At 36.7% G+C, this 25,255-nt stretch overlaps 1 protein-coding gene across 5 annotated transcripts; it reads right to left on the reverse strand.

Annotated features, from left to right (window-relative positions):
• Window positions 1-1,305: 1,305 nt before the first annotated feature.
• HisT (Histamine transporter) lies at window positions 1,306-25,146 on the reverse strand. Of its 5 annotated transcripts, XM_089262607.1 has the most exons (12): window positions 24,957-25,146; window positions 24,717-24,864; window positions 12,054-12,378; window positions 10,004-10,115; window positions 9,690-9,792; window positions 9,496-9,624; window positions 9,328-9,423; window positions 3,098-3,239; window positions 2,845-3,041; window positions 2,663-2,787; window positions 1,847-1,957; window positions 1,306-1,789 (listed from the first exon to the last, which is right to left on the reverse strand). In XM_089262607.1, exons 3-12 carry the CDS (start codon window positions 12,190-12,192, stop codon window positions 1,492-1,494), a joined length of 1,452 nt encoding a protein of 483 aa, XP_089118733.1. In that variant the 5' UTR covers window positions 12,193-12,378; window positions 24,717-24,864; window positions 24,957-25,146; the 3' UTR covers window positions 1,306-1,491. The 5 variants fall into 5 exon arrangements, with proteins under 5 accessions (XP_089118733.1, XP_030239399.1, XP_089118732.1 ...); XM_030383539.2 differs by lacking the exon at window positions 24,717-24,864; XM_089262606.1 differs by lacking the exon at window positions 24,717-24,864 and having other exon boundaries at window positions 24,951-25,146.
• Window positions 25,147-25,255: the final 109 nt, after the last annotated feature.

Here is a 25,255-nt window from a genome sequence, read left to right on the forward strand (position 1 = left end):
ATGTGCGTATATATACATGTACATCATGGAACAGTTAAGGGTTTAAGCCTACAGTTGGTTAGTTCAGAAATTTCTTTAGAATTATGTACATAAAGCGAAAGTTTTGGAAATTTGAGATTGAGATATTTCGAGGTTCTATGGATTTGTTCTTTCGAATTACTCTACTAATTGAAGTTTCTAGAAATATATACACAAAGTGCTATTATTCTGGTATTATGGTTTTAGTTGCCTGTTTGTCTATTATTAATTGTGATATTAAGAATTGTCTAAAAAATTGTCCTCTGCTTAAAGCGTCCAACTGTTTTCCCCTCTTTAACTGACTGATAATCTATAGCTTTTGTACTATAGTCACTCTTCTCTAGCATGCGTTGTTTTTGTCAGGAATGTGTGTTTTTTCGGGTTTCAATATGATTTACTTAAAGGTTGGTCAAGATACCAAAATAATTCTTAAGTCCAGCAACTGAAATTGAACTTCGCGCTAAGATCTTTTTGCATATAACTTTAAAGTGTTTCAAACTGTTTCTAAACTCTTTTGCTTGTTCTGCTGATAACTTTTAAACTCTTATGCTTACCACAGTCGCTTTTCGCTATAACAAACGTTACCTACTTTTTGATTCTAAGACTGTTTTATAACTGTAAAATTTCTTTCTTCTAAATTTTCTTTTCTGTTACATTATTCTAATTCCTCATCCTCCCTTTATCAGATTCACATCCTACTATCCTTACTTCTAAAGCCAAACCACTTTCAGATTCCAATCTTTTGCATAACATTGGTATTATAGGGTATTTTGAACTCTCTATAGTATATAGAATATATAGATATTTATTGAGTGCATTTGTTCTAAGGAACTGCCATTATTTGCCAACTCTGGCTAAATATAGGCAAGTTTGACTGTATGTAACTGTAAAGCCTTTAGACAATTATACTGAGCCGATTCAACTAGACTTAAAACCAGCTAATAAAGATTTGGCTATATTAACAGATATATATATATATATATATATATATAGATGTATTTGATTGGCTATATAATATTGTAGGATTTCTGGATAATGCCTGCTACATAGGGGCTTAAACAATTCTCTCTACATATATGTATATCTTTTGTTAACAATTGTTTTAAATTTCTTGTGGTTTTTGTTGTCGCAAAAAAGTGGAAATTTAAAGCTGCTTTTAATTTTTCTCAATTATTTTCAAGTCTTTTCAAATTTTAACTTACTTTCTAGAATGCTAAAAAACAATTTCGTTTGGCCAATATATAAAATTAAAAAAATAAATGCCTAGATAACTATATATATGTGTAAGTGTGTGTTTGATATTTTAATAAACAATTCAACACTTTGATATACTTAAAGCTACAACAAAAAGACATAAGTTAACAACAAATTAAAATACTATAAAACAAATGCTTAAAGAGCGACTCGAATGTAAAGATGTATGGGTGTATAGGTGTATATGTGTATGTGTGTATGTGTGCTGTGTGTTTTAGTTTACGGATTAGTTGCTGCTGTACCGCCTGTGGGCAACACCACTTGAGCATTCTGTCGCCGCAAATCGGATTTGGTGGCCGCCGTTATAAGAGTGCCAACAATTAGCATAACAGCCATGGCTACATTGGCTGGCACATCACCGTACGAGTAGAAGAGCTCCGAGTAGAAGAGCGTAAAAAATATGCCAAAGGTTTGAGCTGAGGCATTTAGCAGGCCCGATGATGTTCCCTCCGGCTCGGGAAACGTTAGCTCAGCGCCAAATTCAAAGCCCACGGGCAGGTAGCCAGTCATAAAAAAGCTGATCAATCAACCATCAGACATAAGTTAATTAAAGTTTGAATTGCCAACAACTTACCCCAGCAGCGAGGCTGTCAAATAGACCACTGCAATGTGTCCCGTATCGAGAGTGAATGTGAAAATCCACATGCCGACCATGGAGAGAGCATACACGGCCAGCGTAGTCTCCCTGCAAGCAGGAACAGTAGCTCAGTAATGTACTCTTTCTTAAATCATCGTACTAATGCATAGATTTGGCATAAAAAAGCTTTTTCCGCGAAGAGCATTTGCTTACTTTCAATTTGTTCCCCTTGAACTGTTATATACACTCAGTTGAGTGCTTTACACATTTTCTGTCTCATTTCTTCAGCTTCTAGTGAGCAAGGCTTAACTACTTTTGCTTGCTCTCCATTGCGCTCTCTTAACTACACTCAAACGGACATTTACTCAATCTCGATCATATATATTTCCCTTTTACTTTGCCGCTCATTCCCAATTGGGTAAACATTGAAAACTTTTTTGCATACTCGCAATTATTCTCTCAGTTCAAATGAAATGTGCTCAAAGGGAAATTTGCATATTGTTCGTTACAGTTCTTTCATTTAGTTAGAGAGCTAGTGCTTTTCCCTTTTACTTATGGAAGTGTCTAGCCCTTTTGCTCACTCTGAATTACTCACTCTCTAGAGTGCATATATGCACTCAAGCTGACGTGCCTTCATTTTAATTGGTTTCACACTTCACACTCCACTCTTGACTACTTTAAATTGAAACCTACTCAATTCTCAAAGGGAAATTTACATTTCTGCCGGCGTATTTCTTTCCTTTCGGGTGAGTTATTTACACTCTGCCTGCAGCAGGCTGTGTATGCGTACACAATCAAATTAATTTTACTTACTTGAACTTGTGCGTCTTGTCCAGCACAATGCCAGAGACGACGGAACCCAGCATGCCAGCCAGCACAATGCTGAGGCCAATGCGACCCGTATCGACCTCGTGACCTGGATAATACTTGAGCACCACCTGCAGAATAAACCGCAAATCAATTATGCATCACTTGGTAAGCAGGTGCTATTGTACCGGATTGAGCAGCGTTGAGATGGCGTAAAAGACGCCCACATTGATGCCGTAGGAGAGCAGCAGAAATATGAAATTCCGATTGGTCAACAGATTTTTCAGCGATTGACCGAAGCTGATCTGCTGCTCGGCCATGCCTTCCAGACGATTCGCCGCCTCCTGTGCGGCCGATGGCGGCGTTGGCGGCTTATCCTGAAAGACTGCAAGAGGAAATCAATTGGCGTTAAGAGATGGGCTATATTTCGACTCTACTTACATATGGCCATGAGGATGAGCAGTACGCTAGTTAGCCCGGCCACTAGGTAGAACATCAACTGCAAATCGGAGCCCACCTGGTTGATGTCCTCCGAGTTTGGCACCAGCATCGGAGGCAGCACAAAGCCAATCGCAACGCCCAGCTAGAGAATTGAGAAGAAATGTGAATTGTGGGATATTTAATATCAATTCTTCTTCAATCTTGTATCTATACAACATATATGCTCTCTATCTTCTTAGCATATTCTAAATCTTCCATCTCCAATCTGGCATCTCCTATCCTTTTTTTTCATCCATTTTCAATTTTTCTTCCTTTTTCATACTATTTTCTTAAATTTTTCATCTGCCATCTTCCATATTCAATCATATAATAATATCTCATAACTAATTTCTGCTTATTTGAAACCCCAGGCGAGCATTGTGCAGTCGGTTGTAGCTCTTTATTTGTTTATTTTATTGTTTCAAAACAAAGAGCATCCGTTTCCATTTGCTTCACTTTCATAGCGTCTCGTGTTATTTATGTTTGCGTTAGTCCTGTAAAATTGATTTATATGTCCTGCCTGGCAGTTGCAGCAGTTGCTGATGCTGCCGCTGCCGCCGCTGCTGCTGCACTTGCTGCTGCTGCTGCGGAATTTTTGTTTTCGTCAAAGTTCTGCGCCGCAATTTCATGGCAAACAACATCGAGAAAAAAGCGGAGGGGAAACGAAATGCGCCAATAGTTGTCTGACCAGCTGCTGTGGCAAAAACTTGCCTCATGCATTTTTCGTCAGTTTTTCGGTTGTTTGCAAAATGTACCCTATACCCTGTAAAATGCAGCAACTGTCAATAGTGCGCAAAAGTATGGTTTATGTTCACTAAACATTGCCAACTGAATCAGGATTGATGGTGGGTAAAACTTTAGCATATAGAGGTTTTCTAGGGCATATGCGAGAGCTAATAATAGCTAAAGAGATTTCTTTAAATGAGTTAAACAGAATTGTTTTTTGGATGCTGTTTCGTTTTGTGCGAATAGATTATGATGCCTAGGAATCTAATAGAGGTATATTTAGCAAGAGATCTTCAACAAGAGTTTCCATTGGCCCTTTTATATTCTTGCAGGGTATTTTCTAGTCAATCCCACATGTATTTAGCATTTTTTGTTTTTGTTTATGTGCAATTTTGTTTGTCACATAAATCGGTTTTAGCGTACGTTGAAAAATAGCTTTTGACATTGCACGTAAAGTCCATTAAAATTGAGGACAATATCAATTGAAATTTTGTTCATAGTATATATGTATATATATAATTTATTCTGCCAATCGCTTAAAGTTCGTAAATTTATTCGTTTCCCACTTTTATTCATATTTATTTTAGGTTTAAGGCTTAAATATATCATTCAATGAGTTTTACAAATACAAAATACGGTTGTAGAATCTTTAATGAAATAGCTATTAGAGTTCCCATTGCTTATATTCCACTCCAACTAGCTTCTAGAATTCTCAAAGCTCTTTCAATTGTCGTATTCAAATATCCAATAAGAAATCTGTCATTATTTGCCAATTGACATAAATATTATGCTAGTGCAGCTGTGATCCTATTATTATGCTCTCTATTTCGCAATTTAGCTATTTCTGCAATTGCATAATCGGTTCGTTCGCCGTTTTCCGGGAATTCTGGTTGCCGGCGCAACAATTTGCATAAATTAAATTTGAATAACTTGCGAGAGAGATTGCCTTCGCCTTGAGGCGGCCGGAAGCACAGGGGGGCGTGGCATTGGGCGCATATTAAAAGAATACATAGTTGAGCCTGGCCGCGAGCTCGACAATAATGCAAGCAAATTGAAAGAGCAGACGCCTCAACTGGGAAGGAATGCTCTTGCGTATAGTATATAGTAATGCCCACTAGACATATAGAGTATAAACAGCTGAGGGGGCTTCCGATAAAAGGGCAAGCAAGGCACCCATAAACATAAGGAAGGAGTGGGCGGGAATGGAGGGAATAGGTTAACTTGCAAGCAAGGCGGGGTATTCATTTCCTGGCGTGTTTACATATGCGAAACAGAGCACTTTGTTGTAATACCAAAAAAAATAAGAAAAGAACCTGCAGCTGCTTATGTGTGTAAATGCCAGATACCCTGGAAATAGATAATATACATTTACAGCAGATAATATCAAAAGCTACTTAGAAAGAAATATTCTTAATTTCATAGCACCTCTCTTTGGATTAAATTAATCATGAGAATGTAAATAAATCCTTCAGCTCTTATATTTCCTAGGTTTTCTCCTAATACCCTTGTCAGTAATTAAGCTCTTATATGTTTTACACTCAATGCAACAATTATACTCTATAGCTCTTATACAATAATTATCATTTATGCCTCCATTTCGCACTCCTTCTACACACACACAGTTATTCAAATTCATTACCTCTTATATTATTCTATACTTTCTACTCATGGCTACATACTCTTCTACACACATACTTGAACAACGGCAGCATACCCTACTTCATGACGTACTCAGCGCGTACAGCGTGTAAAAATGAAGGCAAAAGAAACTACTATGTTTGTTCAGCACTTTGGCAACTGGCGCAGTCAAAGCCAAAGTCTGCATTTTGTTTCTCTAGCAAATCCGCTTGTCGGGATTCTATGGAAATGGGGGTTTGCGCCTGTGGCGTTGGATGCTGCGACTGTTGCCGCGGCTGCTGCTACTCTTGGTGCGTGTTGTCCTTGCCAGATAAGGCGGCAAACACTGACAACCCTGGACGAACCCCTGAAGGTGGGCGTGGTAGGGGCGCGTTCAATGTCAAGCGTTGCGAACACCGCCCGCTGCTTGGTTTTTGCTTAACATACACTTCCAATGCCATAAGTATAAGAGCTTTTTCAATTTGTCACGAAGTGTGTAACGCTCAAATGAAGACGAGCAACAATTTTTGATCGGGGCTTCGCTGTTGCTGCTGGTCGAGACTGGCAGAGAGAGCAACAGATACACAGAGAGAGAGAATGAGTTGGCCCTCCAGACACGCCATTAGTCGCCATGCTTTTGATCCCGTTATCAGCAACTATAAGTACTCATTTGCTCAAGCAGTCTTGTGAGCGCGCAGGAGCTATTCAAGTTGCGTACTCTGCTTCGCTATGTATGTATTAGTGTGTGACTGCTCACTTAGCACAGCCTCGGGTGTAATTTCCCAATTTAGTCTCTCTGCAGCTGTCCTGCATATTTGTTGTCTTTTGTGCGTGAGTGGGTGTTTTTTTTTTTTGTATTCAAAGTAAATGCTATGAAATAGCAACAAGTTCGCGTTGTGTATGCTTGTAAAACGAATTTTATTTATCTACTCGGTGTTCTTCGCACTTGAGTGCACAGTCAATAATAAAATGATAAAACAAGTCTCGTTCTCTGTGGCGCAGCTATCTCTTTTTCACTCAAGAATTGGCGCGCAATTGAATATGATCCACTTGGGATAAGCGCGAAAGTTCACTCACGAGCGAAGGGAGCTGGATGAGAGAGAGAGAGAGAGGTAAGTGTCCTCTTGTATATAAACTCTTATACATTTATTATTTATTTGCTTAAGCCTGTTTGCGTGCCGTCTACGTATGTATATGAACAAGTGTTTTCGTAAGGGTATTTAATCCTCAGTAGGCAGCTATTTTCTGTATTTTCTGTACTTTCTTCATTTTTTCTTGTACTGCCACTCAACGTTCTATTTTTTTTGGGGGCCGCAAGTTCGACTTGTTCGACTGTTGCCAAGCGGCGCTTTAAAGCCAACATTTGCATTTGGGCTTCTCCATTGAGCAGGCACTTGACCTCAGCCAATGCTGAGCATGGGTGGTCCTGCAGGTGGCACATTTACATTGACGTTGACACATACACACACACACACAACCTGATACCCATACAATTACACAATGAGAGGCATGCCTCATATACATCCCATTGAGACTTCCTGCCATGGCGACCCAGGCGAACAACAAGCGGAAATTATAAGCCTTTTCAGCGCCACTCGAGCGTATGGCAAATATGACAGCACACGCACACACGCACAGTCTGTGTGTGCGTGTGTGTGTCAGTCTGACGACTATTTGAATGTTTGTGCTGCATATTTGCACGTTCAACCGAGCAGGTGAGTTGCCCTCGTTTTGGCTTAGCTGCAACACGTTGCACGCTCCATACATTATTCGCTCGTCAGTCAGATAGCATTAAGGGCAGCCCCTGCCGCCCCCTCACCCGCCTATTGTCTGTTGTCTGCTCTAATCAGTTCGTTGGCAAACTAATTGTTTAGCTTTGTTTGGCGTCCATAAACTGTCAGCGTATCGTTAATTAACAAAATGTCAAAGGTCATGTATGTGTGAAAGCGCGAGTCCATTATCTAATGACGAGAACACACACATAGACACACAGACACACGCACACTTACAAAGTTGACAAACAATGGCTAACCAAAATGCCATAAAACTAAGTTTCTTAGCTGCCCAAGTAGTTGCTGCTAAGAAAGTTGCTAAATTGTCCATTCATTTTATCAAGGAACAACACAAGTTATTAAGCGAGCTATTTAAGCAGAATTTAAGTAGTTTTCTTTAGAGGTAACTTCGTCATTAAATAATAGATAATAATAAAATTACAAAATTTCATATATGCATTGTTAAATAAAAATAATTAGTAAACAATTTTAATTATTCAATTTACTTTAAATTTTAGTTTTAATTTTTATTAATAAATAACCCACTATTAAACCATATACTTGAACGTTTCACACTTTTAACTTCTTCTTCTTCTTTTCTGGCCCCCTGTAAAATCTTTGACAAATTTTTGCTGTTAGTCGCAAAGTTTTGCAAGACGAGGGGAATACTTTAGTTTTATGCCTTCGCACGTTATCAGGCCAAAAGTTTGCCTTTAGTCAGCAAAGTTCTTAATGTTGCCACAGAGTGTTGCATTAATTAGTTGCAACTTTGTGGCATTAGTTATTGATGCAATTATGCAATATGTGGCAAGAGCTCTACGCCTCTCCCGCTCTTGCTCCTCCCTGTGGTTAGCTGTAAATGGCTTTTGGTATTTTGGCACTTGGGTTTAGCTTTGGCCACATGCTGATTGCCATATGGAATTCGTGTGGGCGTGGCAAATGCCTTCAGTAAGCCACAACTTGCGGTCAGCTGGTGTTGCAACTGCAGAACCGGAACTCATATAACTCGACCTCAATGTGACATTGCAGCCACACAGTGGCCACACACTCTTGCCACCTTTGCCACTTGAGGCAGGTCAATTCGTTTGTTTTCACAGTCGAATAAATTGAAAATGTGCTCAAAGAGAGTTTCGCCTCTCCTTTTCTTTACTTTTCCAAGTCTCGTTTTCCATTTGCATTAGTGTCCGTTGCAGTGGGCTGTGCAATCAGTTTGCTTAGCTTCCATTTCGAGTAGTTTCTTGTTATTTAATATACCCTGTACAAGTTTCAAAAATACTGTAAGTTGTACAGAGAGATAGTTTCTATATACGAATATACACTGTGCTTGCAAAAAATACCAAATATGTATTATTCTTATTCTGAGGGACGCCGAGGGATGACTGACATTATATGTGAAATACAGGGTATCCTTGACAAATGCTTTGGCTTTTCGACTGGGTAACAAATACAGGTTACAGGGTATTTTCTTGTATTACTACTCAGAGCATTCACAAGTATTCCTCTTCTGACTGCCTAGATAATAAGTGAGACAATTTATGTTGAATGTATTTTCTAGTCAGTCAGCTTTATATATTATATTTACTTTTCAGCACACTCCTTTCGGATCAGCCATTTTCTATTCATTTAACTGCTAGTTTTCTGACAATAAATTATTCAGGATATTCTCTAGTCAGGCATTTTCCACTGCGCCACATGCACCATTCTGAAGCATTTTTTTTCTAGATGCTTTTGGCATTTTGATGATTGCACGCGTCGTGTAGCAGAAACTACCCGAAAAGTGGATGGCAATGTGGGTGGGTTAACTTCCGTTGGCCGGAAATGTGCATGGACCCGAAAAAAAGAGCCAGAGATAGCCAAGTAAAGAGTCACGAATGTCATTTTCGCATGTCAGCCAAGCATTGCGGCATCAATCTGACCCAAAATACGGCTGCAGCTCAGCCCTTTTCTTGTTCATGCAAATGCAGCGCCAGCTCACCCCCCCGAGGGCAATGCTTTAGTAGACATAATATTTCTAGCTTAAAGCCCAAGTCAGGAAGTATGCGTAATCAAAGCTTTAAGCTGGACTTTCTGGCTTACCTGATTGCCAAAGACGCCAACGCTGGTGGCCGATGAAACTTGATCGGGCCCAAACCAGACGGCGGCCAAACGCGCGGGCAGCGACAAAATGCAAACCTGTAGTGGTAGACATATGTATGTATATACATATGGATCAGTATATATAGATAGGCTTAGATTAAGTCTTACCTGTGCAAGCGCCACAATCGCCTGTCCTATGAAACTGACATAGAAGAGCGAGGGATCCACCGAGAAGACTTTGATCCAGGCGCCTATGCAGGTGCCCACAATGCCAACGAGCGCCGTTATGCGCAGACCCTAATGGGAGTTAACAAACGTTACTTTCAAGCTTAACTAATGTGCACCACCCGCGCACCACTCACCACTTTGTCCAGAAACCAACTGCCTGGAAATATGAGCGGTATATATAAAATCATGTAGATCATAGACGTCCAATCCACCCACTTATCACTGATGCCATAGTAGCTGTAATTAAAATATATAGTTGACAGTCAGGCACCACTCCGTACCGCCGTGCACCACGCTGTGCTGCATAAACTTAGACAACTTTTAATTAAATGCGAAAAGCTCGAAGCTAAAGTTTGTCAAAATTGCGTTGAAAATCATATTTGTGGCTTAGCCAGCGGCACCACAGGCACCACCAGCGCCCCTGCACCACTTTCACTAAGCCACTTACCGTGTTATTATATTGTTGATAATGGTATATTGTATCCACTGCATGGCATTCGAGGCTGAATAGAATACAAAGAGTATAAGCACCGCCCAGCGTCTGGCATAGACTTTGTAGCCTGCAAAAGTAGACAAAATAAATAATATAATATTGTACAATATCATCTATGTGTTCTATATGTGTGTTCATATATATATGTGTATGTATTTGCATGTGTGCCAGCCACTTGAGCTCTGCGCTCGCAGAACTTTATCTCTCACAAGGCTAAAGCAAACGGCACACAGAATGCAGTCGAGCCTTAAGATTTACAGGATTAGTATACATATATGCAGCCTGTACATATATATGGATTACTGAAATGGCAAAGCTCTAGCTAGTCTAGGCTTATATTTGGTTTGGGTTTCATTATGTGTTTATTAATATTTTTGTTAAAATATATTATTAATCACATAGTAATTGGTTTTGGGAGACCTTTCTATATTTCAGTTTTGTAAATTGTTTTGGTATTAGTAAATTATTGCTTATTAATAAATTAACAGCATTCAATGCACAAAAGGTGTGCAAATTCCAGCTTATCTTTTCATAAAATATGCCATGCTATCTAGGCAAAAAAAGTATTATAACGCACTATGTCATTTAGTTGCAATTAAATAAAAAATGTTTTAATGTTCGCATCAATGGCCGGAAGATTGTATTTTGGCTTATTTCCTACATAATTTATGAGCTAGCAAATGAGCAAAAAAGTTGTAATTATTGTTATTATTATTTTGTTTTTTTGCTGAATTTATATTTTTCGAGCAATAAATAAATAGAGTAACTGTTAGTCGTTCAATTCTCTTAATTGTTAACTTTTGGGCACGTGCTTGAACATTTTTAGTTGTTTGGCATTGAAAATGCCAACTGAAAGAAAAGCTTTTGATGTTTGTTATTTTTAGTTGACAACACACACACACATACATACAATTCGGCTCTCTCCGTTTGTCTACCTCCGTCACACACTCACACATATGTATGTACATACTATAAGCGCAGCACGCAAATCAGTGAATGCAAACAAAACGATGGCATACCTTGAGGTGCAGTTAAATCAAAATGGCCGCTTTGTGTGTACGTGCGTAAGTGTGTGTGTGTGTGTGTGTCTGTGGCTCTGTGTGTGCTTAAAGTGTTTTGCATGCAAATGCTTAGTTACTAAACGCAGGCACACAGTGAAACACACATACAAACATACAGGTATGTATATGTTTGCTATTGAGTGTAGTTAATGCCACAAAAGATTTGTGTGGCAGTCGTGACTGGAATTACATTGCATTGCATGCTAATCAAACAGATCAAATCGCTTGCATGTGCTCTTTAAACGGTTTGCTTGACTTCAAATGAGTATTCGAACTTGATCATGAAATATATAGTAGAAGAGACCATGAATGTCATGAATATATAAATAAGTGTTTGCTATTTCCCTGCTGCCTCTCGCTCTTAGAGTGGAGAGCTTTCGTTTTGTATGCAAGTTATGGAACCTATTTTTGTGGATGGTAAGTCACAAGTCCTCTCGTGATCCCATTGGATTGTGTAATGAGAGGAGGGGGGGTATTCAGTGCGCTCACGCCATTGGCTGTGATGCTTTTGGTCCCGTTGCATTCATTTTATGCTCAGCGTAAAATGAGAGCACAATCGAAATTCATCGGAGAACGCTCAACAACTGACCTGCTCTTTGAGCGGCCGAATTTCTGTTATAAAAGGCGAGCCAGAAGCCGATGGCAGATCAGTCGCTTCCGTGAACTCGTGTGGGGCTGTTGCAATGTGGTGTAGTGGTGTGTAGTCAAGTGTAATGTTTAAGTTAATTTAAGTTGTTTATTAAATTATTTATATTTAAATAATAATAAATATGTACACATTATAGCAATAGTTATTAAGCTGATTATTATCTGTAAGGAGACGTATGTTAATTCTGTTGTAATCAATTATCATTAATGTTAATGTTAAATGGTTAATGTTAATGTTATTTGTGTTAAATATATAAATATAATAAATAAATATATATGTACTAATCTTAGCTCACCTTCTGCTGGTGCTGCTGGCGCTTTGTTATTGGCTTTGCTCTCCTTCTCCTTGGGCGTAATCATGTCTGTGGACTTGCTGCTGGCTATATATGAATCGGCGTTCTCAGCAGCGCCGCTGGCGCTATGTTTCAGATCCATCTAGGATATATGTATATATATAGCTATATATATATCTTTATTTGCCTATATAAATGTAGCTTTTGGGCGGTTATTGTTTGTATTTGTGGCTTTGGCTCGCTGATAATTTGCTCGGTGGTGTCGTTGAATATATACTGTACTTGTTAGTTGGGCAGTTTAAATAGTCGATCAAATTCTTTAAAATCACTGAAATGAAGACAAATTAACATTATTAAGATAATTTAAGAATAGAAATGTTTGCGTGCAACAAATATTTGATAGAATTTTAATATGCCACAGCTGCAGCGGCTTTGTGGTTGGAAATTGTTCAAAACTTTTTAGCAACAGTGCGCACGTACTTCTACACACACACACACACGCACACATTCAAGGAGCACACTCTCAGACGTGAGCTACACGTGTGCAACGAGCTTAACAACTGGCATAAAAATTCCTTGTGCTCCCCGCAAAGCCAACATAATACGAGCACACATTACGACCAGCTCCATCCACCTTGTGGCATCTGCCTGCTGCCTCTTTTTGTGGCTTTTCCTGCTTTCCCAGCCATGGCTGTCAGCTGGTTTTTACCAGCTAGTTATATTAATATTATTGTTGGTTTTTATACGCTATTTTCAAGAGTGTGCCTCAGCAGTCATATATCTTAAAATAACACGAGAAAGACATGTTGTGGCATGTAGGTGCTTGTTTTTGAGAGTTACATTTTAATGTTGTTTTTAAAAATTTTCAAATAATATTAGAATATTTATTTAGTCTTTTTGCTTTTAACTAAATAAATATTCCCTAAAATTTCCTAATAATTATTATATATTTATTAAATATTTAAGTATTTATTATAGCTAAAGTTCTTTATTAAAAAATTATATCATTGTATTAATTGAATATTTCTTAAAGTTTATACATTTCCCATTTAAAAACCCTTTCGAGGGCACCTCTTAGTCCTGCCAACCCTTTATTAAAGAGCATTTGATAAGCGATAACAGTTTGTTCTTGCTGCCATTAGACAAATTGCTTTTGCATATGAAATTTGTGTTTAAAAACTGATTAAAACTGATATTACGTTTGTCTGGCATTCATTAAGCCATTAAAACGCGATTCATTTGCATTCGTTTATTTATTTTTGTTTTAAATTGCATTTATTCAAAAAGCATTCATTGTTGCACTCATTACTGTTGTTGCTGTTGTTGTAGTTGTTGTTGTTGCGGTATTTTGACATTGAATTCGCACACGAATCATACTAAACGAACCCATTGAAACGAATCAACGCTTGGGATTTTGGGCTATAAAATTCGTTGAGATGAATTTGATGGAATGGCATTTGAAATTGAAATTGGAACCAAGGGGCCATTTGTGGGTAGCTTAGGTTCGGGGTGGTTGTGTTAAGGAGAGTATATTAGCTTTTTATGGAACATATATTTACGGAATTATATATAGAGCAAAGTGAAATGATTTTTTATATGATAACTCTACTTCTATTTTCTATATATTTATATGTTTATATATTGATCCATTATCTCTCAGACAAATGCCCATTGCCACATACCATATATACCACTGTCTTTTTTCTCCACTTGCTTCTCTATAGACCCATCTATAACTCAAAATATCATTTAACATCCATTGTACCACGAACGCGTATTATATAGTCAATTACATTCAAGTTTTGGGCCTTCACCTTTTGGGCCACATTTGCACTTGTTGCTGTTGGAAAAGCCAATCAATCGACTGAATTTATGAGCTGAACAAATTTCTGCACGACTAACGCAGCGCGAATGGCATTTGCTAAAGTTGATTTGAGTTCTTTCAATTTGATTTTCACTGCAAAATTTCCCACACAGAGTGAGAGAGAGAGAGAGAGAGAGCGAGTGAACTGCAAGAGCTGCATATTTTTGCTATAGCCGCATTTGGCTAAAGTTTTTTTTCCCCATCCATAATTAAATTGCGCGTGCCAAAACTGGAAAAGCCCTCGTTGCAGTCCCTAATTGATTTAACTTCGTTAATGATGGCACTTAAATCAATTTGTGAGTGAACAACAATTACAACAGCAACAACAACAACAGCAACAGCAACCACAGGAGAAACACCAACAATCGTGACTAAAACAATTGCCATGGCATTTTCGTATTTGAATAGAGCATTCATTTGGGGCGCTCATTTAGGTCAATTAGATTTAACTAATTTGGTCCATATCGAGCTTACCTGTAAGCTGATAGCTAATACCATTTACGTTCCTGCCAAAGTTCATTTATGGCAAATGAGTTTTATTTATGGCAACCTACAAACGTTGTGCAAATCATTAAAAATTCAATATCAATTCACTTTGGCTCCAGCCTCGCCCCTGACTATGGCTTTAATTTTAATTGCATAAATTTTAATTAATTATTCTATTGCTATATACTAATTAGATAAATGTAAATATTCCTTGTTATTAATCATTATTTTATATTGATTAACATAAATGTTGCTCAAGTGGAATTGCCAAGAATCTGCTTTTTTTTTGCTTACTCTCTCTTTCTCTAAGTATTCTTCTGTTACTCTGTCTCTCATATTTTTCTCTCTCTTTCTATTTCTAAGTTTATTTCTATAAATATTCCATTCCACTCCTTAAGAAATATTTGTACAAGTTGTAAAATAACATCACATATTAACAACTTTTCATCCTTTACTTTTTTATCTCATCCGCTTTTATTACAATTTTTGTGTTCGTTGTTTTAATTTATTCGCGTGTTGCGTTGCCTTTTCACTTTTGTAAGAAAATATTTTTGTAGTTGGCTTTACCGATATATTTCGCTATCACGTTTTATTTACCTAGTTAGATATGCCTTGATTTATTTCATAGTGATTTGCTACCCTTCATTGATATAGATATGGATATTGATATTATGATAGTAAGTAATATTGTATCAGAAATCAATCAAAAACTTAATTCAGAATGTCATATAAATTATGAGGGTTATTGTTTTCTATAGTAAATAATATTGGGTAATTTTATTTAGTAGAGCAAGTGCAATGAAAAGAAATATATACATAATAATTATATGTGGTATAAAATAATCATAAAAAAATAAAAATAAAAAAATGCTGAACAAATAAGTATTTAAAATGAATTATTAGATAATTAATAGAAGTTTGTATAGGGTATCTATTCGTCTCACTAGATTCATCTTTTATAAACATGCATTTTGCATACCTCATAATTTAACAGTTAATTTAGAAGGTTGAGGTATCTATAAGTCCGGTATTTCCGCCTAGCATGCCCTCGGCTATAGTGTTTTTTTTTAGAGACCAGCGCAAATTGCCCCTAATGAGATTTGGGTGATTGCAACATTTTTGTTCTAGATGTCATTTGAGGCTGTGGGGGAAAATTGTCATTTGCCATAGTTAACCAGAGTTAGCTAATGTGCGCTCGTTAGAGCTTCTATAGAGAGACCTAAATTATCAGTAACTAAACTAAACTAAACTAAACTAAGCTATATAGGAACTATGTAGGAACTAAGCGAAATACTGATTGAGCAAGACGAACAGCTGTTGGCGGCATTATAGCGTGAGAATTGAAAACAACAACAACAACAGCAACAAAATTGATAAAATTCACAAAAATAAACAGAGCAACATATAGAAACAGCTAAAGCAGAAAAAAAAAAGAAACAAGCATGTGGATGAGTGAAAAGCGTGATAAGAGCAAAGCAATATAAACGAAGAATAAAAAAAAAATAAAGAACACATTGAACTTGCAGCGGCAAGAAATAAATACATACATATATATAGTTATATATATATCTGAATAGTAGAGGTGGCAGCAGAAGAGTCTCTTGCTATGTGGGGGAGTTTTTGTATATATTTTTTCTTTTTTAAAAATAAAACTTCAAAGCGAACACAGAACAAATTTAAATTCAGGAAAAAATCGTGCACGTTTATATTGAAATATTTTATAAAATATACTAAATATGATTATTGTTGATAAGCAAATACGGTGTATAGCTTAAGGTAGGTTAAAAACTCGCGTCCGCCGATATATATGTATGTACATATATATATATATATTTATATATTAATATCAGTCCCAATCCGGTTGAGACGAGCAACGTTTTGAGAGCGCCAGCGGGCGAATCGAAACTGAAACTAAATCCGACACGAAAAAAATAATAATGCTCGCTCGTCGCAGCTAAAGTTGATTTTGCAAAATGTTGTTGTTGTTGTTGTTACTGTAACAGCTGATTCTTTGAGCAGACATACTAACTACACACACACACACACATAAACACACACACGTGCACTCGCACAGTGACTTTCACATGGCAAACAACTAATTATAAATTAAATTTTGTAAGGCCATAAATATATATTTATTTTTTTATTTTTTATTTTTTTTGCATGTCAATTGCTGTTAATGAACTGTAAAATATTTTTTTGTTTTTGTTTATGCATGTTCACAGCATGCATTTTGCAGTTTATCCGCAGAAAAATATAATAAATACAATTTGATTTATCGAACAAACGTTGAAAATAATTGTAAGGTATAAATAATAATTTTTTTATAAAAAATAAAAATATGAATACATAGGCATATATAATAAAATAAATATATATAAAAATATAAATATATATAAAAATATAAATATATATAAAAATATAAATATATATAAAAATATAAATATATATAAATGCAAACAAATAAATAAATGCGTATGTATATAAATAAAAATATATAAATATAAATATTAATATAAAAAATATTATAATTATATTAATATATACATATAAATCAATAAAAAATACAAATATGTAAATAAATATAAATTAATAAATACATATAAATAAATTAATAAATAATAAATACATACATAAATATATATATTAATAAATCAATAAATCAATAAAAAAAAATCAAATATATAAATAAATAAATATTAATAAATAATAAATACATACATAAATATATAAATTAATAAATCAATTAAAAATAAAATCAAATATATAAATTAATAAATATAAATTAATTAAAAAATAAAATCAAAAATATAAATAAATAAATATAAATAAATTAATTAATAATAAATACATACATAAATATATAAATTAATAAATCAATAAAAAATAAAATCAAATATATAAATAAATAAATATAAATAAATTTATAAATAATAAATACATATAACTATAAATATATAAATTAATACAATTTAATTTTAATCAAATAGTAAACCTCAACTCTTTAAGCTGCATTTCAATTGCCATGGACTTTAAGTTTTAATTGGAAAGAAAACAAATACAATTAATTGTGAGTGAAGTCGCAAGCCGAAAGTTGAAAGCTCTCCATTAATTGCATTGACAGCGTAACGGGTTTTAAAGCTGTCAAACTTTCGGTGCAATTAATTGCATGGACTCGATGTAATTTCTCTTTACATCCCGTGATTTTATACGCAATATTTATTTAACTTTGCAGATTGGTTTGCATACTTTGTGCCAGCACTGTGGCAGCATTGGTCATTATGCATTTAATGTGTTTACCGTTATAGGTATGCACAATCAACCATATATCCATATCTCCATATGCAATTATGCAAAAGATGTTCCCATTTTTGCCCGATTGTACAGTGGAACCTCGCCCTGGCTGCAGCTGCGCCGTCACTAAACTTGGTTGAGCGCACTTAGCCAGCGCTCACTGTAGCACAGATATGTTGATTCACGCCACCATCGAATTGCAGCTGTAAAATGTTTCGTCTGCTGCTTCCTCGCTCGTTCTTTATATATCGTATATTCCATTTTATCGCGAGCTTACTTAAGCAACAACTTCGATACACTTAAAACACGTGTAATTCCCCCCAGTTCTCTCTCTCTATCTCTCTCTCTCTCTCTCACTCTCTTTATTCCACTCTCCCTCTTCACCTGTCAATTGTCACGTCTCTTCCCGAAGCACTTTTTTCTTATTTTTCGTTTTGTTTTGGTTTATTTGATTGAATAATTTGATGGAATTTCCGTGAAACACTCGAGGCAGACAAAGTCCGCATCTTTTTTGTTCACGTTCTGCTCAGCCCCAAGTGGGGGTCATTATTCGATTAAGTCAAATTGTTATACTTTATTATTTATAATGCAAATCATCCACATGTGTTCCCATAAACCTTCCGTGGCCGCCCCCCTTTTGTGGCACGCCCCTGCACCGGTTATCTGCCCATAACTCAAGAGCTAGACTAATCAATGTGTACTTTGTATGTATATGGGCTGAGCCCCATGCGAAATTTCGTGCAGCAAAAAAAAATAACAGATAATGAAATCGGCAGATAAAGTCATTCATTATATACATATATATAGTTTAGATTAAATCATTATTGCTTCATCATAGATATTAGTCTGCATCACTCGACGTTTAGCAACCAGACAAGCGTAAAGTACCCCCACTCTCTCTCTCTCTCTCTCTCTCTCTCTCTCTCTCTCTCTCTCTCTCTCTCTCTCTCTCTCTCTCACTCTCCCTCTAACACCCTCTCTCTTCCCTCTAGCTCTTATTTAAATCAGTCACGTTTTCTTGCCATATTGCACACGTATGTGCTTCAATTAACTGGTTCTAGTGTAGCCCACTCTCATAAACTTGGTCAATACTTATATGCATAGAATCTATCTATCTATTATCTAACCTGTCTGGGTAAAAATCCCATTCGAACTATTTATCTACCCAACTATTTGGCATGCAAATCACCTGCAGCTGCCTTATTATAGAGACTAAACCTTCCCTAGTGCTAGGCACTTATTATCTATTGTGTGTGTTTGCCAGAGGGAGTTTTTTCTAATTGTATAATTATCTATTATTAGTCTTCTCTAGTTGCAAACAGGAAAGTCTGCTTAATGATGACATTTTGCAGTACTTGAGGTAAAAACTTTCAAAGCATTGTGTAAATATAATCATAATAATAATAATTAATAATAATTATAGTATCTTTAATACAATATTAATATTATATATATATAAATTGGCGTATTAAATAGGCTTGATTTATTCTGATATACATACATATATAATTGTATAATAAATATAAATAATAATACTATTTATTAATATTACTTCGATTAAAATTTTGTTTCTTTGAAGAACATTTCGTAGAAAATTAATTATTCTATATAATAAAAATAAATAAATTACTTTTCTTCTTCTTCTTCTCTTATTCCAATGAAAACATTGGAGCTCTACAATTTTTTTTTAAAGCTAGTTAAGATCTGAAGATTTATCAGGCAGAGTTTAATTCAAGTTTATGCAGTCGTTGGCCTCGTTCTAAAATACTTTCAATTGTTCCATAATATTTCTCATGGCTTTTATTGTTATAATATATAAAAAAGTTATACAGCTGTGTATTACAGGTGTTATATATATATGTTATCGTATTATTTATAAACTTTTCTTATACCTGTGATCTTATCTTATCTGAGTAAATATTAACAGCTACTTGAGAGCTTATATATAAACTCATCAATCTATATGTATTGCTCTTAATACAAAGTAACTGAATTGCTGATAAGATAAAGGGCATATATACTAAGTATTTATGTTTAATATACAATTAGGGTTCTATCATATGTTTTCAACTCAGTATAGAGTTAAGTGATGTATCTCATATAAGAATATGTAAAGGAGATAATTAGCAGATCTTTACTTTCAGTTAAGAACTAATGGATATAAAGGGGTAATGGATAATGCATACTCAAAGCAACTCTAGTATATGTGCCTGTGTCTGTGTCTGTGTGTGGCATTCACCGTTAATCATTTTAATGTTTACTAAAACACACGAGCGTGCGCCCGCCTGAAGAGCTGAGCTCATTAAGCGTGCAGAGCTTTGGCAGCCAAAGCGAACGTCTCATCCTGATTGCCACATTTCCCATGCACTTTCCATTTTCGCACTTTGCCACTCATGGCCGTTGCATGCCACTTGGCCGCTGGTCAAGCGTGCGTGTGCATGTGTGTGTGTGTGTGTGTGTGTGTGTGTGGCGCTTTGTTCTCGATTTCAATCTCACATGAATTCCAAATGCAATTTGTCGTCGCTGTGCAGCGCCCATCGGGCAATTGGCTGAGAATGAGCAAAAGCTAGCGACCAATTAGTTAGGACCTTGCCAAAGGCAACAACAACAACAACAGCAGCAGCAGCAGCAGCAAGACAAGAAGAAGAAGAAGAGGATGATGATGAAGTGAAAGTAGAGCTAAGGAACTGCAGCAACAGCAACAGCAACAGCAACAGTTTTCGCCTTAAACTGTTGCTCAATTATTAATGCCAACAATTTGTTTAAATTACTCCTGGCAACAATTTTGTTTTTTTCCCTCTTTGCCGCTCGTTCGTAGCATTAACTTAAGCCAGGATATTTCATCATATTTCCTAACGGAAGTTGCTTCCGTCGAATTCTAAGTGATTCCCATTCTCAATCAGCTAAAATTACTTTTATATGAGCCTATAGATATATATTGATATATGTATATATATATATATATATATATATATAAGTATGTATGTGTGCATAATTTGCATATAAATATGAATTATTTATAGAGGTTTTTATAGCTGTGAGTTTTACCACTTTGTATGCCCTGCGGACAGCGCATAGGCAGACTGTTAGCTGCTTTTGTGGGAAGTGCTCGACTGGCAGATACTCTAACTGGCAAACAAAACATTATAAACTGATTTGCCATTGCCAATGAGTAACGGGCTTAAGACATAGGTTAATATTAAATAGAAATTTACAGCATGAAGTATGTACATATATAAATATAATATATCTTAAAGAGAGTGAAATTGGAATAGAACAAAAAGGCATCGGAAGATCTAGCTTAAGATCTTGAGATTACCTATCATTCAGTTCTTTATCTTCACTCCACTTGATAAGGTATATGTCAGCCCATCATCCGCTTCACTCCCGCTTAGCAGTCGTCACATTAATGACTCTCGTTGTGAAATCTGCGGCATTGCCCAAGGATGTGGAGTAGCTGCTTTGCCTGCGGCGTAATTTCAACGGCGATTACCGCAACACGCATTTGTCAAGCGCCTCTTAAGCTCCGGCAAATCGCATAATTATGGAGGCGCTGCTGCGCTGGGTGGGGCGTGGCGGCGCCCACTTGAATGTGACATAATTTCCGCAACATTTATTTATTAATTAAAAAAGGAACAAAAATATAATGAAATGAGTAGCGAGAATTGTGCGCCTTACCACGCCTCACTGTGGGCAGTTAAGCTAGATTAATTGCCAAATAAATTTCATTTCATTTGTTAAAAAAAAAAATTAAATAAAGAAACTTTTCAAAAGATTCAGAAATTTGCAGCAATTATCATTCACAGCAGGCGGCAGCAGGATGTCGTTCGCTTTTTGTTAAAATTGTAATGGAGACTGTAATATGATATCATAAAAAATGATATATGGGTGGGATAAATAAAAAGTATTTATTGAAATTTATGATATATGTATATACATATATATGAGTAATTCTGTTAACAAATGAGTTATTCCAGTCAGCTCTACTGAGAACTATTATCTGCTATGCAGCTAGTTCATATATTATCTCTCCCTTTCTCTCTCTCTCTCTCTCTCTCTCTCTCTCGCTCTCTCAATCTAATCAAAGCAAACAAAGCCACACGTCATGCAATGTCTGGCAATCAACTTATCTTGCTCGTCATATAATTTGAATTGAATTAGCTTAGTCGAATTTGTGTTTGTAAATTGCGTTTTCAGACTAATTTTGTTATCTTTGGAAATACCAGACAAGTTGGTTTCACTCTGGAAATCAAAGTTCCGCAGAACAAACACAAAACGACATTCGAAATTAAAGCTCTGTGCCAAAGCATTGTCCACTAAAACTTGAAAGTTTTGTTTATCCAAAAGTTGATTTCTCATCTTTACTGTGAACTTTTTATGTACAAACAATACTATAGAAGGGACTGTTCGCCTACGTAGAGCTAAGCTAAGACCTCCTTAAGTGCAAGCATATTTAAGCGTACTTTTAGGTTTCCCTTTAGTGCAGTTGTAGTCAATTTTATACAGGATATCTTTAAGTTGAGCCTCGAATTTGTCCACATCCTATTCGAAATTATCGCTTGAATTTGCAAATGTGATCTAACAATAGCTTTAGGATACTGCAGAACTTATTCTATTTATTAAATGTAAATTATTTACATCTTTTTCTATGATATTTTGTAGTTGATCATTGCAGGACTCTTTGCACATTCACATTTCCTTTCAGTGACTGCTCAGACCATTTACAGACCATATTATGCTAGGCTTCTCTCGGCAGCACTACATCATTATATCAAAATGGATTTCCATTCATCTCTCTACAGGATATCTGTTAGTTGATCATTGATCAAGGCTCACATATCGTTCCAGCAACTGCTGAGATCTTTCACAGAAAATCCTATTAGTCTAAGAAAGGTTTTCTGGCAGCTCTCTTCAGCAAAGTAAGCTCATCCACCTCTTTACAGGATATCTTTTAGTTGATCATTGTGCTGCTACCATTTCGTTCTAGTCACTGCTCAGACCATTCACAGACCATTCTTATTATGCAATTCTAGTGCTGCTGCAGCCGCTGCTGCTGCGATTGCTCTTATTGTTGTTGCTGCCGCATGAGTGTGCCGCATTCATTTCATATGCGAGCATCTCGATTAGTTAGCAGTTTTCTCGGTTTTTTTTTTGTGCTTTGCTTTGCTTTCTGGCTTTTTGGTTTTTGGTGGCTTGGCCATTCGTGTTGGCCTGGTCAGATGGATTTTTAATTGCGCTGCTTTTGCATTTGATGGCCGCCATTTTGCCATTTTGCTGGCGTTGTCAGTTTCCTAATTGGACATTTTGTAATTAACTTCAATGGCAGTTCACTCTTGAGCTGCATTCTGTCTGCCTCCCAATCCCTCCCCTCCCTCCTCCTGAGCTGTTGTTTTTCTTGCTCTTATCGAGCACATTTTTCACATTTTCTGCTGTGAACTTTTATTGTGGCTTTTGGCTGCAGCGTCGCCTTTCCTATTGTTATTTATGTGCAGCTCGTTAGTTTTTTTTTTCTTATTTCCTTTTTTGGCGGTTTCTTGCTTATTGTTGTTGTTGCAGAGATTTTGCTGTAATCACTGAATGGATTGCACGCTGCAGTCGAGCGTATCCTAATTGATAACATTGTAAGGTAGTTTATTTATCTCTGGCTAAAAGTAAAGCAAGCTGCCTGCTGTCAGGGGACTTAGCGTTGGTATGGAGGAGTTTGAAAGGACGGCTCTGGCTCTCAGCAGGAAGTGCCCTAGTTGCAAAGTTCAATCAATATGTTAGCAATGCAATTGTATCTTATTACAGCAAGTGCTGTTTAAATGCACTGCGAGAAATGAGATAAGAAAAAAACAAGATATATATATTTTTATATATATTTTTTCCAATTTTACGTATAATTTTTTATTTCTTGCTTTATTTATTTTACAATTTTAGCGGCCACTTATAAGACATACCTGCAACATAAATTCTTTCAGCAAACTAAAACTATTCAGAACTTTACCTCCTCCACCTCCCTTTTGCAGCGTAAGAACACAAAAAGTGCAACTTGCTTAACCTACAGCATTTACAACTTCATCTTTCTTCTTCAAGTGTACGTGTCAAAGAAAGCAAAACTTGTACTTTTACAGTTAGTTTTACGCATGCAATTTCGTGAACGCTTCCCATTTGCTTCCTTCCTGTTGATTGAAGCTTATTTAAAGCGCTTTAAAGTGTTTAGCAAGAGCACAGCACGAATAGACGTAAAGAGAGAGAGAGCAGGAGCGAGAGCGAGAGTAAGAGAGCGAGTTAAAAGCGAAGAGTATCCGTGCGCTTGAAAGTACTTCAGTTCAAAAACCTCCAAGCATTGCGTCACAAAATTCACGCCATAGACAAAACACACGCACACAGACAGAGAAATGCTGCGAGCGCTAGCACAGACACGCACACACACACACACATGGACAACGGACTTTGTGTGAAGCTTTTCATAGTAGTAGCGACTCGTCAACAATCAGCCGTAAGTATGCCTGAGTGTGAAAAGGGAGAACAGACACGCACACGCACACATACATGCACGAAGTCAGCAACCGGTTTCGTTTGTGTGTGTGCGTGTGTTAGTGTGCTTTTGCCAATTGTCTAGCGTCGCCTTTTGAGTGGGCTTTTGGGCGCTGCTTAGCAAGACGACACCTGGAAAACTGCAATGGCTTGTGCTGCTTCTTAATCTCGTTCTAAATATAACGCCAAACTAAGGCGAAACATATGAAATGATGCATGCAGCAAAAAATCAATTTATGGATTTTAGTTTTTTGTTTGACTTGAGTCAACAACAAAAAATGCACGTGTTTATTTTTCGTCTTGCTCTTGCTCGCTTGTTAGTCATTATTTGAGATTTAAATTTGTCTTCTATTTGAACAGCTGGCAGAGTATAAGAGGCGCGTGTGCAATTAATGCAATTGAGTTTAATTGCAAGCAAATGATATGCAAAGCACTCAGGAGAGTGAGATAGAGTGAGAGAGAGAGGGAGCCGGAGAGAGAGGCAGGCAACACACTTAACTTACCCCGTTAGTTGATGCTGTCGCAGCAGCACACAAAAGCGCGCTAAAATGCCAGCACAGGTATTTAAGTGTATGAGTGAGCTTGCGTGTGCGTGTGTGTGTGCATGTGTGCGTATGCGTGCGTGCGTAAGTTATACGGGCTGTCGCGCCACTTTTATTTGAATGAGAATGAAATTTGTATTTCTTGTATAAATAGCGAATGAAAAGGCGCTGCTCTGCAGCAGCGCTCACACTCACACTCACAATTGAAATGTAATTCACAATTACGCGGCGCCTTTTCTTTGTCTTTGCTTGCCGTTTGCACAGGAACTGCAGAAACACTTTAATTGTCCTTAAATTTGTCTATATTATCATTTGCTGCTGCTGCTGTTGCTGCTGTTGCTGTTGCAAACAGTTTGTGGCACACGCTGAACAGGACTACTGCAAATCGCGTTGCCTTTGGCCATTTTATAGGACCTGCTTAGGTTCCACACAACAGCTGTCTTGGATGCTGTGGATGCTGTCGCTCTCTGTCTCTCAGTTTCGCCAATGCGCAGTTACAA

The sequence above is a fragment of the Drosophila navojoa genome, chromosome 5 (genome assembly GCF_054131105.1).
Source record: "Drosophila navojoa isolate 15081-1374.11 chromosome 5, UAZ_NAV_1.0, whole genome shotgun sequence".
In the NCBI taxonomy this organism is placed as follows: domain Eukaryota; kingdom Metazoa; phylum Arthropoda; class Insecta; order Diptera; family Drosophilidae; genus Drosophila; species Drosophila navojoa.

Coding starts and splice junctions, on each gene's coding strand:
- HisT (XM_030383539.2), bottom strand. CDS start 12,192: ATGGATCTGAAACATAGCGCCAGCGGCGCTGCTGAGAACGCCGATTCA. Junction 3,042..3,097: donor GCTCATCCTCATGGCCATAT/GTAAGTAGAGTC, acceptor TTCCTCTTGCAG/TCTTTCAGGATAAGCCGCCA. Junction 2,788..2,844: donor TCTCAACGCTGCTCAATCCG/GTACAATAGCAC, acceptor TTTATTCTGCAG/GTGGTGCTCAAGTATTATCC.